This window comes from Pseudorasbora parva, chromosome 19 (assembly GCF_024679245.1).
Source record: "Pseudorasbora parva isolate DD20220531a chromosome 19, ASM2467924v1, whole genome shotgun sequence".
In the NCBI taxonomy this organism is placed as follows: domain Eukaryota; kingdom Metazoa; phylum Chordata; class Actinopteri; order Cypriniformes; family Gobionidae; genus Pseudorasbora; species Pseudorasbora parva.
The window spans coordinates 8,508,202-8,528,091 of NC_090190.1; the positions used below are offsets into that span (position 1 = coordinate 8,508,202).

Here is a 19,890-nt window from a genome sequence, read left to right on the forward strand (position 1 = left end):
GTGATCATCAGACCCTGTGGTCATCAGACACTGTGCTGTGGTCATCAGACCCTGTGATCATCAGACCCTGTGGTCATCAGACACTGTGCTGTGGTCCTCAGACCCTGTGGTCATCAGACCCTGTGCTGTGGTCATCAGACCCTGTGCTGTGGTCATCAGACCCTGTGGTCAGGTATTCCGAGTGTTTTCTATGGTATTACCAGGATGCTCTCTATGATTGCTAAGGTGTTCTAAGGAGGTAATAGAGTAATTTTTCAGAGACCTTTCTCAGTCTCCAGTCCCTAGATATTCATGCTTGGGCTATTCCGTCTGTGTACATCTATGGGTTTTTGGCCCATTTTATCATCAGCCAACACAATTAAAAATGATCCTCTTTTTGGGTTGCCTATGTGTACGATCTCAACATCCTTTTGCTCAGCTCTCTACAAATCGTAGCCTATGGGAATCCAGTGGATCTATAAAAGCACTGAAATGGGCAGCCGGCGGCTAGTGCAGTGGTGTTATTTTCTCTAAGCTGGGAAGAATCAATACATCCAATCAACAATGAGAGCAGTGAAATAGAACTGCTCCCTGATTCCGGAACCACCCTTGACTGCTGCTGCCAGAAACCATGACAATTGTTAAGGCCTCAACCAGCACTAGATGGGTTACAAGGTGATGCTTGTAAAACTGGCATTGGGCTTGGAAGAATGCGCTCTCTCTCTCTCTCTCTCTCTCTCTCTCTCTCTCTCTCTCTCTCTCTCTCTCTCTCTCTCTCTCTCTCTCTGTAAAATTTCATTATTAGCAATAAGATAAAGCTATTGGCATGTTAAAAGATCTCTTTTTAAAGGTGCAGCATAAACTGTAAGCATCTGCAGAAACATGTTTACCAATTAGCAGCTTGTATGAATATTCATATCGCTGCACACCTTAATATAACTCATGAATATGCATAAACAGGGACCTGGTTGCTGTAGAGGGATTGGTTTTTACAGCCTTAGAAGTTTTGCTGCCCTGTTCTGCCAATCAAAAGTGACCAGACTCATGTGTGCCATCTGGAACAAGGTCAGTTTGGACGGCTCAACACAGAGGACAAATAAACATTTGAAAATCATAAGGATTGAATCCAAGCCTCTATTTGGCATAACTATGGCATTGCAAATGTATTTATAATGTTCTGCAGCAGAGTGTGAGGGATATGGAGTACTTCTGCTCTAGTATGTCCATGCCTGCACCAACACACAGAGCGAGATGGAGAAATACACACACAGACATGCGAGGACCGCTGGTATGATTGTGAATGGGATTATGGGTGGGTGTCACATTGTCATGGATTAAAATCATATTTCCTTAAAGTATATACAGATGTATAAGAGGAGACATCATACACTTCAGCCTTCATGACAGAAAAATGACAGCACAGGATGCCAACTTTATCTCAAACCCCAGTCTGTCATCAAACACTCTGTGGAAAGATTATTGATGCTTCTGTCATAGTGATGATTTCATGGATTTTTTTCTCTAAGCATCGAAAACAGATTCACAGTGGTTTATCTCTGCTTTTACAATTTGTGCACCTGGGGCTGCACCTCGATTTTCTTCTGTTCTTTATATTTTTTAAAAGGATATAATAATAATAAGAAGAAGAATAATAAGAAAAAGAAAAAGAAGAAGAAGAAGAATAATAAGAAGAAGAAGAAGAAGAAGAAGAAGAAGAAGAAGAAGAAGAAGAAGAAGAAGAAGAAGAAGAAGAAGAAGAAGAAGAAGAAGAAGAAGAAGAAGAAGAAGAATATGATTTAAACATTTCTAATTTTAAACACAAACCTGTGACGTTTAATCCATCAGAGCGCTGGCACCAGACTTGACGAGATGAACCTTTCCATGCACCGGTCAACCATTTGTATTCATAACACTGGCCATCTTAAAAATCACAAAACGGTATTAACAGTGATACAAATCATTTAAAATCATTAAAACATTATGTAGGCGTCTTAAAGGTATCTAACGGTAGTGCTAGCTCTAAAAGCATTGATTTTGACTCACCTGTGCATGGTCTGGCTTCCCATTCCTGTTCTGGGCACTGAAGGAGGTTCTCAGGTTCCTGAGCTAGAACGGCACGAGAACGCACCTGCACCGAACCGAAGCCCAGATCATCCCCGCTGATACAACTCAGCTGACACGGGCTCCACACAGTCCAGTCTGTCAGGTAACACTCACCTGCCAATACATCAACATCTCTGTTAGAAAATGATTGGGTGATTGATATTACTGCTCTAATTTCTTGTATAGAGTCAAGACAGGTTTTCTTTCTCGATTTACAACAAATAATATGCATATATTTTTTTTGCAAAATTATTATTTTTTTTAAAACTGCCAAACGTGGAATTTTCTGTTTCAGTGCTTTCACTGTTAGATGCTAGGGGGCGCTATTACACATCTTCACACGCGAGAAAGACATAGTAAAACAAACAATAAAAAAATGTGATCATCAACATTAAACATCATATAAATCAAAACATCTAATGTTACTGAATTAAATGTGGACCCAGAACGAGATATAGGACTGTGCAATCATTAGGGGTGTTGATTGACTGGATCTACTCCATCTGTGTTTGATCATCACTCTGAATCTGATCTGGATGCAGTCTTTCACAAAAACGTGAAACCGTTGCTTTTTTATAAAACGTATTCCCCATATTCAAGTTTTGATAAAAAAAGAATGCATGAAGCTAGAACAAAACTAGCTTCTATGTTTTTTTTGCCTCTTTTGATATATTGCATGCTCAGATATTCATAAAACAAAATATTCTATGGACTATCACATTTTTGTGAAAATGGTCAAAAACCCTGGCAATTTTTAAAAAAATCTTTTTTTAACGCTGTTCAAGGTCCCAAAGTCTTGATTTTGTTTTTGGGCTCTCCTAGAATAGGTTTTCATGCTTGAATGTTCAAAAACACGTACGTTTTTTATTATTATTATTTTTTACATAATTTGCACTGTTGCAGCACCTCTCTTGCCAGTCTGTCAGTAACGCTCTGTTTAAATCTCTATAAAGCTCCTCCTTCGGAATAGCGCAATGTGCTCTGATTGGTCGGCTGGATCAATGTGTTGCGATTGGTCAACCACATTGAGTGCATTTCAGAAATGTCACGCCTCTTACCATAACTACTAACCAGGCCTCGCCCCTTTTATTTTGTGCATGCCTTGGGCGGAAATTATTTGAATTATGAATATCATGATGTGTACGTGCCCGGAATAAAACTCAGGACTACAATCAAAGAGTTTCAGTAAGTTCAGAGACAGTGTGAACTCCCTTTGGAGTGACTTTGTGCTTTGTAACATGCTCAAACAGCATGAAAAAATAAATACAATAATTTAATTGTGTGACAGCTATCAGCATGAATTAAGCTGAAATGGCGCTGAGCTCTACAGTATTATTAGTAGCTGAAGGCATCAGTAAATTCATCAAAATATTTAATAAACAAATAAACTTTGTAAAAGACAAGCATTTCAAATCTACAGAAGCCCATAGGGATTTCAGAGATTCTGTGTGGGCCTAGTGATTCATTAAGAGATTTAAATCTAAAAGTTTTCACTTTTTCAACGTACTGGGTCTAAAACTAACAAATCCGGCTGGTGGGCTCTCTTTTCTTTTTCTTAGTCTAGGGATATTAAGATAATATACCTAAACTCCACTTTCAAATTGTGTGTTTGTGTGTGTGTGTGTGTGTGTGTGTGTGTGTGTGTGTGTGTGTGTGTGTGTGTGTGTGTGTGTATGATCTCAGGGTGTTTTTTCAACAGAAGTAGGTCAGTCTGTCCTGTTGTAATAGCAGTGCTGATTTGTGAATATTTCCCCGAGTATTAATTAATCATAACGTTGTCCTTCCATCAAGCCCTAATCCTATGATCGTGATTATCAGAGCACGTGCGCAGTGGAAAGCCAGAGGCAGATGGGACACCTGAGTTCACGGAGTACACTCTAATATGTGTGTGAATAGATGATGAAGTTACACAACAGAGGGATGAATATTCACATGTGAACCGGGGCATCATCAAGAAACCTTTGTGTGAAAACAGAGAAGGAGAGAGATCGGAATAACAGCGGGAAAACACAGAGGGAGCGCAGCAGTAGATCACAGCTGGAGTTTTATAGATGGGGGCAATGGTGTAATTTAACGCAACTGATAATAATTTGTTACAGTACTTGAGTATTTTTTGGTAGATTCTGTACTTTACTCAACTTTTTCTCCACTACATTTCCTACTTAAAATGTATACTTTTACTCGAGACGGTATGTTATTCAGTGCAGTACATGTATCCCTATCATTATAAAGTAATTAATTTGTTGACTAGATACTGTATTAATGCTGTCGAGGCTGAGAGGATGCTATCATTAGTACCTCACATGGTTAAAACAATGTGACAAGAACACACGCAAGTCTGACCCAAATGTTTAATTTCACGTTTGTTACCCTCTATTTGCATTATTTTATATCCATCTGGACACTTTTCTGCAGTCGTTATGCAGCAAAGTGGCATATTTGAAGCTAGTGACATGAAAAATCAAACTGTGTCCTCATGCAGCCGACAGAAACACAAACAAATCAAAAACTGATTCAATTTCAGTTTTTTTTTTAATCACTGTAACATATTTTGATTAGATAATCATCAAGTGTTCTGAAATAGAAGCAAATAAAGTGTGAAATACATCGCGATTAATCAATCTGACATCAAAGAACACAGAAGTTTTGCAAGCACAAGCAAAGTGTCTTGTAGGAACTCAAAACACTGAAAATATATTTCATCTCATATTTTTTTTCCATCACCATGTGCCTTAAGGGGCACCGTATAATCACAAACCTCTACTTCTGCCACAAAGGACATGTCAAAATACTATCTGTCTTACTATCTGTCACTCAAACTAGCTTTCAAATGCTTTCAAAATACTGTCTGAACAGAAATCTTTGTTTCCATCCTTTTGCAGTGAAATTACAGTATCACAATGGATGAAAGCCATGAAGTTTAATTTTCTTTAATGCACTCCTGTAGACCAGGGTCCTATAATATAAAGGCAGATATATATTTTTTTGTATAAAGATCTATCTATACTGATTAAGAGAAATATTAAGCATGGTATTTTCCCCCAAAACTACATAATAGGCATAGTAAATAGTCATTGCAATATCATTGTAATAATATTTTACAGTATTATTGTTGCTACTGGATTTTTTTTGAGCCTTGATCAATATAAGAGACTTTAAAAAAACAAAACATTAAAAACATCTTACTGACCTTGTAACAATAATATAATATGTAACAGGAATACAATGTTAACAGCCAAGGAAAAAAATAGCTAAGTAAATATCTACATAATATTTAATTTTCTATTTCAATATATTTTAAAATTGTATTTATTAATGGGATGACAACTCTGTGTAGCTGCTTATATATATATATATATATATATATATATATATATATATATATATATATATATTTTTTTTTTTTTTTTTTTTTTGTGTGTTTTATGTGTTTTAATGTGTTTTAATTTATCCTTGCAAAATAAAATAAAATAAAATATATATAAAAAATACTCTGAATAGTATATTAAATTAAATATGTAATAAATGTAAAAAATAAATACTATAATAAAATACAATCAAATAAAATATAATAATAATTAAAGTAATAATTAAAATATCAAAGGACTCCAATCAAACTCCCTTTGTGATGCGTGATGCTTAAACTATGTAAAATTGAGGTCAACTTTAACTTTTATATTTTGTTGTAAATATTTTTGCCATTTAATTCGGATGTTGTTGGTTCATTCCAGTCTTTTGCTGAACCCAAGATTCACATCAGTGTGTCACTTTAATTTCAGCACACAGTTGTGGCAGTAGTTGTTACCTGGGCAAGGCACTGTGCAGGACTCTTGCAGGATGATCAGTTTGTCTCCATCCACTGTCTGCTCCAGGTCTCCACACAGTTCCTCATCCACCATACTGCCCAGAGGCTTCCCCGAGCCGTCAGACACGAAGCAGGACACATTCCTAAAGCGCAGGCCCTCTCCACAACGTGCACCCTAAGAAAACACAGAGTTTTGACATTAACGACTACAAGTGGACAACAGCTGTGGTGAAAAACAACTTTTTGTAGTCCTAAAGGAGTTTGAGGATGGCTTCTTTGGAGCTCTAGACCTGGAAAGAGCAACACTTCTCATGGTGATACAAAATAAGGCAATAAGAAATCCCAGCATTGTTTCTCAGTCATCATGTTTCGCACTGTCAGCTACCGGCATTATTTTTTCATAGCTTCCGAAAATCTCTAAAAACATGAGGCACAAGTGAAGCAATGCTGCTGGAGACTGCTGAGGGCTGTCAGAAGACACTTTAGAGACAGGCAGCCCGAGAACAAAGGCCAGAGTCAATATTCTCTCACAGACGGGAGCATGAGGTATGAGGGGGGAAGGAGAAAGAGAGAGACAGGGAAAAGGAGCGGAGAGAGAGGTTGTGTCTTCTGTCTGTTGTCTTTAATTAAACCCCCTGTTGGGCCCTGAAAGCCAGACTGATGACAGGAGGAAGACGACAGCAGAAATGCCGTGGAAAGGCCAAAGCAGGAGAGGATTGGGGATATTCTACATATACCTAAACAGATAACATGAAATGGTGCTTAAGTAGGATGAAACCTTATAATTTTTTTTTTTACATCGGGTTACATGCTATAAGTAATGTGCATGTTTTATAAAATCAGGTTAATTTGCTGCACATTACTCTGTAAATGTAATATTTGAGATGCCTTTTCAAATGAATAATGTGTGTTAATTTTTTCCATAATGACAGTTTATTTCTTTGATGGCAAAGCTGAGTTTTCCATTACTCCAGTCTTCAGTGTCAGATGATCCCTGAGAAATCATTCTAATATAATGATTTTATGCTCGGGAAATATGTCCTATTATTATGAATGTTGAAAGCAGATGCACTGTCTGTTATTCTTTTTGTGGAAACCATTATATATTTTTAAGGACTCTTTGATGAATAGAAAGTTCAAATGAAATCTTTTGCAACATTAATATTCTTAATGTCTGTACTGTCATTTAAAAAATAAATACATTTAATGCATCCCTTCTGAATATAATTTTTCCCCCCTTAGAAACTAAAAACGTATGCGTCTGATATACTGTTTCACATGATCCTGGTTCATAATGCATTAATGCTACACACAGAAAGTGCAACTACATTGTATGCAAACTACATATGTAGTAAGATAAAGTTACATATAGTCAAGGATAAACATCATTCCAGCGTAATGCAAAAGCTACTTAATGTATCATATTCCATTAAAAATATATTACAATGTAACATAAGTATTTTTTATTATATGCAACCCAATATTGTAATGTATTATTTTTTTTTAAATAGATCTTAAAATATTTAATTCAGCTTTGTCACAACTGGAAAACGGAGCAAAGCATGAGCAAACTCACCTCGGATTTGCATGGAGACCATGTGCTGTACCTCCAGCTGTAGCAGGGTTTAACAGGACAGGGCTTCCACTGCTCCAGCTGTGAGGAACACGGCCGTCCATCTCCCTGAGAGGCCTGGATCACAGTTCTCCTCCTCCACAGCTTTCCTACAAGACAGATAGAAGTAAATTATTGTAATTATTGTAATATTGTTAAAACCCTTAGGCCTGGTTTCACAGACAGGGTTTAGATTAAGCCATGATTAGGCCTTAAATAAATTAGGAAATTCAAGTAGCTTTTATAAACATGCATTAGAAAATTAATATTACAGCTATGAATATTGAGACAAAACAATGGTATATTTTAAGATACTTCCATGCTGGTTCCTTTCAGTTAAAACAGCCCAAACATGCATTTTAGCCTAAGACTAGGCTTAACTTGCCCATGAAACTAGGGTTTAATGTTAGAGCTGAGTTAGAGCTGGGCTATAAACATTCAATTTACATTGATAATGATGATAAACTCTGGACAGTTTTACTTAATATGGATGAATCTAACAGCCTATCACACAGTAGAAATAAATGCAACAACAGCCAGTCAGTGGATGTTGCTAATAAGTGTTGCCTGTCCCTAACTCTACCCTTAAACTGACCCATACCACCACACCTGTCCCTAACTCTACCCTTAAACTGACCCACACCACCACACCTGTCCCTAACTCTACCCTTAAACTGACCCACACCTCCACACCTGTCCCTAACCCTACCCTTAAACTGACCCACACCACCACACCTGTCCCTAACTCTACCCTTAAACTGACCCACACCTCCACACCTGTCCCTAACCCTACCCTTAAACTGACCCACACCACCACACCTGTCCCTAACTCTACCCTTAAACTGACCCACACCACCACACCTGTCCCTAACTCTACCCTTAAACTGACCCATACCACCACACCTGTCCCTAACTCTACCCTTAAACTGACCCACACCACCACACCTGTCCCTAACTCTACCCTTAAACTGACCCACACCACCACACCTGTCCCTAACTCTACCCTTAAACTGACCCACACCACCACACCTGTCCCTAACTCTCCCCTTAAACTGACCCACACCACCACACCTGTCCCTAACTCTACCCTTAAACTGACCCACACCACCACACCTGTCCCTAACCCTACCCTTAAACTGACCCATACCACCACACCTGTCCCTAACTCTACCCTTAAACTGACCCACACCACCACACCTGTCCCTAACCCTACCCTTAAACTGACCCACACCACCACACCTGTCCCTAACTCTACCCTTAAACTGACCCACACCACCACACCTGTCCCTAACTCTACCCTTAAACTGACCCACACCACCACACCTGTCCCTAACTCTACCCTTAAACTGACCCACACCACCACACCTGTCCCTAACTCTACCCTTATCCACCTCAATATCAGCAAAGGTGTTTTGCAATACAATTTGAACACAGTAAGTACATTGTACTTATTTTTGGATGTAAGTACATAGTACTTAAAGGGTTAGTTCACCCAAAAATGAAATTGATGTCATTAATGACATAAGTCATTAATGATAGTCAATATGTGACAAAAATATAAAAAATTATGAATTTATTCAGCATTGTCCTCTCTTCCGTGCTGCTCCAAAAAGATTCAAAGGGTTAATGAACCAGTGAAACGATCAATGCTTCGGGTCGCCAATGTCACGTGATTTGAGCAGTTTGGCGGTTTGAAGTGATCCGAACTGCTGAAATCACGTGACATTGGCGACCCGAATTATTGATCGATTCACACCGTTTTAATCTTTTTGGAGGAACGCGGAAGAGAAGACAATGCTGAATAAAATCATAGTTTTTGATATTTTTCGACCAGAATATATTTTCGATGCTTCAAGAGATTCTAATCAACCAACTGATATCACACATTGACTACTTTGATGAGGTTTTTATTAGCTTTCTGGACATAGACAGTGAAGTGGGCATTGACTGATTATGCTCTGGGACTAAAATATAAAATATCTTAAACTGTGTTCCGATGATGAACAGAGGTCTTATGGGTGTGCAACAACATTAGGGTGAGTAATTAATAACATCAATTTCATTTTTGAGTGAACTAACCCTTTAAGGCCACCTAATATAAAGTGGGGCCACTTGCGTCTACTTGTATATTTCCGCAAACTATTGTTGTGTTGTGACATTGACAGTAAGACCCGCCTTCTTTGATTTGATTGGCCATCTCGATAATTTTGACATTGACATCAAAGGGGTGGGGTACCTTTTAGGGTTTGAGTGGTCAGTGGTCAGAAGGTAAATAAATACCTTTAAGTGCTTGCTGTGGTCATCTAGTAATTTCAGAGATACATATTTTTAAGTTTATTTAAGTTTTTGTTATTGAGATCTTTGTGTTACCGCCTGCCATGCAAAATAATGGCTCTTGTGAGATAAGGTTGTGGATTTTTATTGCACACTCCCCCTGGGCGCCACTTTTAAACAGCAGGATGCATTCTGCCTGAAAGAGTCTACACTCCACTTCTCTCCCTCCCTCTCCTCAACCCTCTGGATTGCAATCGATTTAAGAAAATCAGGAGTGGGAAAGATGAATATTCAGAGTGGTTTCAGGGCTTGGAGTTAGGCTTGAAAAATGCTTGGCAGATTAAGTTATTCACAGAAGTGAAGGAACATAACTAGCCAGAAATAAAGGTCACATATCGTTTTTGGCTTTCCATTGGAGAAGGATTGAGTTACCTGAGATTAGTGTGTGTAACATAAGATGATTCACTTACAGTAAAAGCCTTTATTTCATCCGAGGAGCCACTTTCTTGAGGTTAAAGCATAAGATGAATATTATCTTTGTCAGCAAGCATCAGGAAATATAGGGCGTTGTACTTCTAATGTAGGAGTGAGTAAAAAAAAAAAAAAAAAAAATTATATATATATATATATATTTGAAACAGGGTTCGTAGATGGAAGGAAGGAGGCGGGAATTGGCGAATGTTCAACAACTTGTATTAAGTAAATAAATAAACAAACAAAACGAAAGTAAACCGCGGGCAGCCCCTCACGTATGACTGCCCACACACACATAACAAAACATAAACAAAACTCAGCGTAAAGTCCAGGCCTGGTGGACTTTGGACAGTGCGCTGACATCTTGCACTGATTTGGGACCTGAGTATGCGCAGTAGTGACCTCAGGACCTGAGTATGCGCAGTAGGGACCTCGGGACCTGAGTATGCGCAGTAGTGACCTCAGGACCTGAGTATGCGCAGTAGTGACCTCAGGACCTGAGTATGCGCAGTAGTGACCTCAGGACCTGAGTATGCACAGTAGTGACCTCAGGACCTGAGTATGCACAGTAGTGACCTCAGAACCTGAGTATGCGTAGTAGTGACCTCAGGACCTGAGTATGCGCAATAGTGACCTCAGGAACTGTGTCTGCACAGTAGTGACCTCAGGACCTGAGTATGCGCAGTAGTGACCTCGGGACCTGTGTCTGCGCAGTAGTGACCTCAGGACCTGAGTATGCGCAGTAGTGACCTCGGGACCTGTGTCTGCGCAGTAGTGACCTCAGGACCTGAGTATGCGCAGTAATGACCTCGGGACCTGTGTCTGCGCATTAGTGACCTCAGAACCTGAGTATGCACAGCAGTGACCTCAGAACCTGTGTCTGCACAGTAGTGACCTCAGGACGTGAGTATGCGCAGTAGTGACCTCTGGACCTGATAATGCACAGTAGTGACCTCGGGACCTGTGTCAGCACAGTAGTGACCTCAGGACCTGAGTATGCACAGTAGTGACCTCAGGACCTGAGTATGCGCAGTAGTGACCTCAGGACCTAAGTATGCACAGTAGTGACCTCGGGACCTGTGTCAGCACAGTAGTGACCTCAGGACCTGAGTATGCACAGTAGTGACCTCAGGACCTGTGTCTGCACAGTAGTGACCTCAGGACCTGAGTAGTGCACCGTAGTGACCTAAGGACCTGAGTAGTGCACAGTAGTGACCTCAGGACCTGAGTAGTGCACAGTAGTGACCTCAGGACCTGAGTAGTGCACAGTAGTGACAGTCTGCACAGTAGTGACAGTCTGCACAGTAGTGACCTCGGGACCTGTGTCTGCTCAGTAGTGACCTCGGGACCTGTGTCTGCTCAGTAGTGATCTCGGGAACTGTGTCTGCACAGTAGTGATCTCAGGACCTGTGTCTGCACAGTAGTGACTTTGGGGACCTGTGTTGGTCAGTTAAGGGTAGAGTTAGGGACAGGTGTGGTGGTGTATGGGTCAGTTTAAGGGTAGGGATAGGACAGGTGTGGTGGTGTTGGTCAGTTTAAGGGTAGAGTTAGGGACAGGTGTGGTGGTGTATGGGTCAGTTTAAGGGTAGGGTTAGGACAGGTGTGGTGGTGTTGGTCAGTTTAAGGGTGGAGTTAGGGACAGGTGTGGTGGTGTTGGTCAGTTTAAGGGTAGAGTTAGGGACAGGTGTGGTGGTGTATGGGTCAGTTTAAGGGTAGGGTTAGGACAGGTTTGGTGGTGTTGGTCAGTTTAAGGGTATGGTTAGGGACAGGTGTGGTGGTGTATGGGTCAGTTTAAGGGTAGGGTTAGGGACAGGTGTGGTGGTGTGGGTCAGTTTAAGGGTAGAGTTAGGGACAGGTGTGATGTGTGGGTCAGTTTAAGGTTATGGTTAGGTGTGGTGGTGTGGGTCAGTTTAAGGGTAGAGTTAGGGACAGGTGTGGTGGTGTTGGTCAGTTTAAGGGTATGGTTAGGGACAGGTGTGGTGGTGTATGGGTCAGTTTAAGGGTAGGGTTAGGGACAGGTGTGGTGGTGTGGGTCAGTTTCAGGGTAGGGTTAGGGACAGGTGTGGTGGTGTGGGTCAGTTTAAGGGTAGAGTTAGGGACAGGTGTGGTGGTGTGGGTCAGTTTAAGGGTAGGGTTAGGGACAGGTGTGGTGGTGTGGGTCAGTTTAAGGGTAGAGTTAGGGACAGGTGTGGTGGTGTGGGTCAGTTTAAGGGTAGAGTTAGGGACAGGTGTGGTGGTGTGGGTCAGTTTAAGGGTAGGGTTAGGGACAGGTGTGGTGGTGTGGGTCAGTTTAAGGGTAGAGTTAGGGACAGGTGTGGTGGTGTGGGTCAGTTTAAGGGTAGGGTTAGGGACAGGTGTGGTGGTGTTGGTCAGTTTAAGGGTAGGGTTAGGGACAGGTGTGGTGGTGTTGGTCAGTTTAAGGGTAGAGTTAGGGACAGGTGTGGTGGTGTGGGTCAGTTTAAGGGTAGGGTTAGGTGTAAGGGAAAGGCCAACTGTGTAATTACAAATGTAACTACAGAAATTAATCACAGACGTAATTACATGCAGGTATTAAAAAAAAAAAAGTAAGTACAATGTAAAAACATGTATATACACAATAAGTGCATTGTATCAAATGATTAACTACACAATTTTGAATGAAATTTCACGATTGTAATTCATTAATGAATGTGATAAAACAAGAAACATTTACATTTTCGACATTTTACAAATAAAATAGTTACATCATAACTACAATTAGACCTAGAATATCTTTTACCATTTTTATTTATCTTTAATATCTTAATTTTATTATTATTATTATTTATGTAATTATAAATCCCCTCCGAGAACAAAAGTGAAATCCTGCCTATGGTTTGTGAATATGATACAGGTTTTGGCTCTAAAATATAACAGCAAAAGTGATGCTAAAAGGTCATCAGGGCTAGCAGAAACGATTCTAGGCTGGGGTTGGGTAAGACTGTGTCTAAGATTTTTGCAGTTAGTTTCATTTTGAAAAAAAGCTTGCTGTATGTACACAACCTCGAAGGGCACGGCTAGGCACTTCGTAATGTTAAACATGATCACAGCCCAGTACCCGTCTGACATGTTGCCCTGAAGCTAGTTGTACCAGATGCAATTCATCTTCGCCACAGCCTGCCGTGATGGACCATCCCTGCAGAGAATCCTCTCTGAAGCTCCCTGCTTTCCAGCAGCCACAAACCAAATCAACTGCCAGTGCCTTGCATCCTCTTTTTATATGCTGGTTTCAGTTGGGAAAACTATACATACACAAGTGCTTGTGTGCCTTTGTGAGAGTTTTTAGCTGTAGGGATCGCTCATTTTCTCAGTTTTCTCTCTCTTTTCCTTTTCATCTCTTCCTGTCTCTACTGGTGGCCGAGAGGCCAAGTTAAGGGCAAACAAAATAAGCAGTGAGCCACAGGATAGCCAGTGCAAGCTCTTTAGATCATGGCTCCACTCACAACTGAGTTTAATTTGCTTTGAACTTCTGTTAGATACTGTAGATACTGTACCACAGTTTGACCCCATTCAAAAGATTCGGTACAGTTGATTCTTAAAGGTGCAGTGTGTGAATTTAAGCAGCATCTAGTAATGAGCTTGTGAATTGCAATCACCAAACGCTGACCCCTCCATTTCGGACCACATAGAGAAGCTACGGGGGCTGACGCAGGGCAAAAATGTTGTTGTTGAATAGAGCAGAGAGTGAGTAGTGTTCTGTACAGAATTTTGTCCATTTATGTTATAAAAAAATAAAAAAAAGAGGGCCAAAATGGTGATTTCACTGTAAGGGGACCCGCAGTGTATGTAGATAGAAATGGCTCATTCTAAGGTAATAAAAAACATACCGGTACATTATGCAAGGTACTCCACTTAAAACATAAAAATGTATATTATATTGCATTTCTGTTAATAGGGCCTCATAAATACTACACACTGCACCTTTAATGCTGTGTTGTTACCTGGATGAGCCATGGCAGGTTTTTTTAAGGTTCTTCATGAGTTGAAGAGTTTAATGTTCATGAGTTAAACCTTGTTTGTCCTGAGCAATTAAACTGCCCAATGTTCTTCAGAAAAATCCTTCAGGTCCTGCAAATTCTTCAGTTTTATATCATCTTTTGCATATCTGAACCCGTTCTTTTCCAAAAGATGGAAAATATCCATCTTTTCACACTGAGGACAATTGAGGAACTCAAAAAACAACTATTAGAAAAGGATTGAAAACTTTTTGAAGATCAAGGTAAATATTACTTAATTTGTCTTCCGGGAAACATGTATCTTCTGTTGCTTCAAAGGGCAGTACTAAATGAGAAAAAAATTATATTTAAACAAAATAAGAAAAAATTGGACATCATCCTGTTCAAAGTTTTCACCAGTCAGCTCTTAATGCATCATGTTTCCTTCTGGAGCATCAGTACATTTTTAAACTTTTTTAAATATTATAACAGATGTGTTTTAGTCCCTCAATTATCCTCAGTGTGAAAAGATGGATCTCAAAATCATACAGTCACTGGTGTTCAAATATGCAAAAAGATGCTGTAAATCTAAAGAATTTAAAGGACCTAAATGATTTTTTTGAAGAACACTGCACAGTTTAACTGCTCAGGACAAACAAGGGACACAGATTCTGCACATACTTTTTCTTGCAACTGTATACATATAAATACATTATATACAGGTGTTCTAATCACTTCCATGGTCAATGGTGTTTAAAATAAACCACCTAGGCATGCAGACGCTTCTACAAACATTTGTGAAAGAATAGGTCGCTCTCAGGAGCTCAGTGAATTCAAGTGTGGTACCGTGATAGGTTGCCACCTGTGCAATAAGACCATTAATGAAATTCAATTTCCTCACTACTAAATATTCCAGAGTCAACTGTTAGTGATAACTAAGTGGAAACAATTGTGAACAACATCAACTCAGCCACAAAGTGGTAGGCCACGTAAAATCACAGAGCGGGGTCAGCGCATGCAGAAGACACCAACTTTCTTTAGAGTCAATAGCTACAGACCTCCAAACTTTGTGTGGCCTTCGTGTGGCCCATTCCATGAAGTGTACAGAGCTTCATGGAATGGGTTTCCATGGCCAAGCAGCTGCATCCAAGCCTTTCATCACCAAGTGCAATGCAAAGTGTCAGATACAGTGGTGTAAAGCACCCCATCACTGGACTCTAGAGCAGTGGAGACGGGTTCTCTAGAGTGACGAATCATGCTTCTCTGTCTGGTAATCCGATGGATGAGTCTGGGTTTGGTGGTTGCCAGGAGAATGGTACTTGCCTGACTGCATTGTGCCAAGTATTAAATTTCGGTGGAGGGGGGATAATGGTATGGGGTTGTTTTTCAGGGGTTGGGCTTGGCCCCTTCCAGGGAAGGGGACTCTTAATGCTTCAGCATACTAAGACATTTTGGATAATTTTAATGCTCCCAATTATGTGTGAACCGTTTCGGGATGACCCCCTTCTGTTTAAAGCCTTCCCAGAAGTGTTGAAGTTGTTATAGCGGCAAAGGGGGGGCCAACTCCATATTAAACCCTAAGGATTAAGATGGGGTGCTATTAAAGTTCATGTACATTTAAAAGCAGAAGTCCCAAATCCTTTGGCAAAGTAGTGTAGTTATTTCCATTCATATCTGTGTGAGGATTTATCTCTTTCTGTGAAAGACTACAGGTCAGCTGCTGTTTTTTGTGTATTTTTTTTATTTTTTTATCTTTGAGGAAATCCTCCAGCCTGGGGACTGATTAAAGATGCTACAATGAACTAGGCCAGCACCGGTTACATATAGTGGCAGGGTTTGCTCTTGCTGCTGCTGGCCACTGACTCTCAAAGACCATGTGTAGTAGAATGGTCTCTTAGGCCCCAAGCACACAAACATAATGGGCCCCTAATCAATCGTCAGAACAGATGGAATTACACTCAAGGACATCATTATCCTCCTCTCAAATGCTGCTATAGGGCGATAACACGATTGTTCTCACATCATAATTTTTTGTGGTTTCAGCCAATGCTTTGGTAATTCGAAGACAACTGAGAGCTCAGTATAATTCCCTAAAACCTGCCATTTGAGGAACCAGTCTTGTAAGCTGACATCAAAGACTAACGTTTTGGACCGCTAGACCCAAAGACCCTCCTGGGGTTTTTGATTTTGTCTGAAACAGACTGTTAGACTGCTGAGAGTGTGAAATAACCAAGCCATGCAAATTTATTAATATCACAAAAACTGTCTTGTTTTTTTAGCGTGTTCTGGCACATATTCAACTCAAAATCAAGGCTTTCAATTAAAAGTGTTGGCCTACCTGCAAGACCACAGGTGTGAGAGCATTCAGACCAAGACGACCAATCAGACAGCTGGCAGTTGACAGGGCACTCGACCACACAGGAAGCATTCATCTGCCATTTTTTCTCAAGACCAAGCTAAAAGAACAAAGATCAATTTATTCAGGTGGATTTTCAACAGAATCATCACTTGTAAACAATGTCTTCTGAAAAGTACCTCCTCGCAAAACTTCAGGTCCACGGACTTGCCATCACTGCGAACACAGTCCAGCATGCGTGTCTTGAATCCAACCCCGCACACGGCTCGCTCACTCAGCTGACAGGTGCTCCAGTCTGGAGGGGAAATGTAGATACCAAAAAAATTCTTCAAGTCTGTCACTGATAAATTATTTAGAACCACCCTCTTTCCCTTCATCATGTGAAAATTCATTGCAGTGTTTAATGTTCAATACCTAAGACATTGAGCAATGTTGTCATTGTTAACTAACACTAAAAAAAATAAAACCAAATAAATAAATAAAAATCGTAATACATTTTTTAAAAAGTCAATATACTAGTTTCAATGATATTAGATGAAAAATGTAAACTTAAAAAATAAATAAAATTGGGAATGTTGTCTGAAACTGAAATAAAATATTAAAAATAAAAATAACAAATTAATAAAAAATACCAAAGCACATAGCACATTGATAACTCAAACTTAAACAAAAATATAAACATAAAATATCATTAAAAATATAAAAAATACTATAATAATAAAACAATTACACTAAAATAACAGTGGAACTTTATAGTAATGTAAAATAATAAAAACAAAATTATTAATTTTGAATAATTAAAAATAAGTTTAAAAAACGTCAAATAAAATATTTTATAGTTTATTTATATTTGTATATTTTATTTAGGTTTTATTCTATTAAAATAATAATATTTTATAGGCAATACATTTATGCCTTTATGCCAAATTATTTTATCCAAGGGACTTTTGCATTCAACCGTAGAGTTATAAGCACCATACAAACATTACTATTTGAGCTAAAAACTAACATCTAATATTATATATACAAACTTGTATGTTGGATGTGATCAATCACGATTAACCAATTTGTTCCATGCAAATACTAAAAATAGTGCTGTCAAATCAATCATATGTAATATTTCAATTGAATACAATATTTTTTTAGTGCTGAATCTAAATATATATATACACTTTATATAATGTATATATACAAACAATAATGTTAGATGCGATTAAACAAGATTCACCAATTTCACAGTGCTATTTTTTTTGTCTTTGTATGGATCTGGTAGCTAGCAGATGTTCTAGATAAGATGCCATCAATATTTACCTGTGATATTATAGGAGTAATGGAAGCAGTTGGCGTTCAGATTGCATATTTCTTTCTCTGTAGTTGAAGGACACTGTTTCCCTTCACCAGACTGACGTATAGGGCTGGCGGTCCTCTGCCTTGTACTGTTCACATTGCATGGCTTCAAAAAAACAATAACAAAGCTTTCAATGAACAAATAATGATTGATAAACAACAAAAATACAATCAACTGGACAAAATAGAGGGCGTTTCGAAATAGTCAGCATATGTGCAGCGGATTAATTTCGCTTTCACATTTTCCCTGTCATTTCTGAGGGACATAAATTCCTCTCAGATGTCATGTGTAAGATGTTTTAAGCCTTCCCGTATTTTAACTGCAGGGATAGTCTCAGTATCCATGGCAATTAGCTACCCTTGCAGTTTGGTGGCAGCGTGCCTGGGAATCACACTGAGACAGACACGAGTAACCCTCCCCCTGAGAGAATCCTCAATAATGCCTATACACACACTTATATGCCACTGCAAATGATTTCATGTGAGAGCTCGCTACTCGCTCCGAGCCAGCAACCCCCGCCATACACAAAACCATCCTCGGATTACTTATTTTCCCTTGTATTTACTGACCGCTGGTGCACAGCTGACCAAATATGTTCGATTGGTGTTGAGCTGCTCTGAAAAAAAACATGCTGCACCTCAAATACTTCTCGACAGGAGGTGGAAAAATAAGTGGAAGAGGTTCCAGCATGGCCAATCAGCATGCATTTAACTAATCAGACAAAGTGTTGCACTCGCCTTCATCATACACACCACGCAGCAAGGAGTTTTGGGCCAATTAATTACACCGCCCTGCATCACATTTGCTGAATGAAATCCTATACTTGTTTCTAAAATAGGGAACTACTGAATACTGTTCAAAATATGTGATTTTTTTTTTTTTTTTTGGACAACCATTTGTAAGGTGAATAAGACTTGAATAAGTAAACAAATTGCAACAGAGACATGATTCATATCTTCATCTGAGCCAGGTTACAACTAGTTTTCACAGAGGCCGTAACCATGTCTTGAACATTAGGGGAGGGACAATTTATTTTAATTTTATAAAACATAAAGAAACAGAACAGTGAACAAAATTCTAGGTCTACTTCTAGTTGGGAAATAATCCTTGTGGGACTATTTTCAAGCAATATTTGCATTCACTTGTGTCAAATATATTATTAGCGCCGAGATTCTTCGCATTGGTGAATAAATACATATATCAGCTGTTGACATTTGAAATCCCTAGTGGTCTGGTGGTAGAATTTTTGTTAAAGACCACATTCGTTCGTAGGCTTGATTGTGTTTGTGGGGTGCACTGTAACATGTTCATACTTAGTTTTTAAAAAATTGAATTTTTTCATATATATTACCTTTATTCTACACTGCTCTGTCCTTCCTTGTAAAAACAGTAAAAAATGATTAAGTCATTTTGACATTGACAAGCGGCGTTAGACCTGAGGCAAACCAGACTAAAATGTAACTCTTAAACCTTTTTGTGATCCCAACAACAAGATAAAGAGTGCTGCATAAAGAATAATATCAGGTGTAAACAGGGCCAGTTTCTCCTCTCACCAGTGGGCACCGACTCCAAGAGCCCCAGTCAGTCAGAACACAATCCTCGGGACAGGGCAGCTTGCTCTCTCTGGCTCCAAGAGGCATCTCTTCTGGATCACAGAGATAGTCTTCTACAGGGTCCGACGGTCCATCAACAGTGTTTTGCATGCACCTTCATGAAATGAAACATCTGTTAGGACTATGATGAACTCAGCAGCACTTTCTAAAAAGGTGCATCACTAGTAATAATGTTGCTAAAGCTATTGTTGTTCAGTCATACCTAACTTTCCTCGTCTGTACACCTTCCCCACAGTTCTCTTTCAGATCAACATTGCTGACCTTCCAGACACTCCAGGGCTCAGCCACCCAGACATACTGAGTGCAGTCGCTCAGACATGGTACCACTTCATACACCTGAGGAGACAATTCTTATTGGTAAGAATTTACAGTA

General features: G+C 39.5%; 1 protein-coding gene across 1 annotated transcript in view; it reads right to left on the reverse strand.

Annotated features, from left to right (window-relative positions):
* thsd7aa (thrombospondin, type I, domain containing 7Aa) overlaps positions 1 to 19,890 on the reverse strand; it is a 143,430-nt gene that overhangs the window by 14,952 nt on the left and 108,588 nt on the right. Inside the window, exons 15-23 of the mRNA XM_067426606.1 lie at positions 19,720 to 19,858; positions 19,458 to 19,611; positions 17,868 to 18,009; positions 16,736 to 16,851; positions 16,539 to 16,656; positions 7,464 to 7,609; positions 5,888 to 6,062; positions 2,023 to 2,196; positions 1,804 to 1,899 (exon numbers count right to left, since the gene is read on the reverse strand). Of these exons, the coding sequence (XP_067282707.1) occupies positions 1,804 to 1,899; positions 2,023 to 2,196; positions 5,888 to 6,062; positions 7,464 to 7,609; positions 16,539 to 16,656; positions 16,736 to 16,851; positions 17,868 to 18,009; positions 19,458 to 19,611; positions 19,720 to 19,858 (1,260 nt within the window). The remainder of the gene's footprint in view (positions 1 to 1,803; positions 1,900 to 2,022; positions 2,197 to 5,887; positions 6,063 to 7,463; positions 7,610 to 16,538; positions 16,657 to 16,735; positions 16,852 to 17,867; positions 18,010 to 19,457; positions 19,612 to 19,719; positions 19,859 to 19,890) is intronic.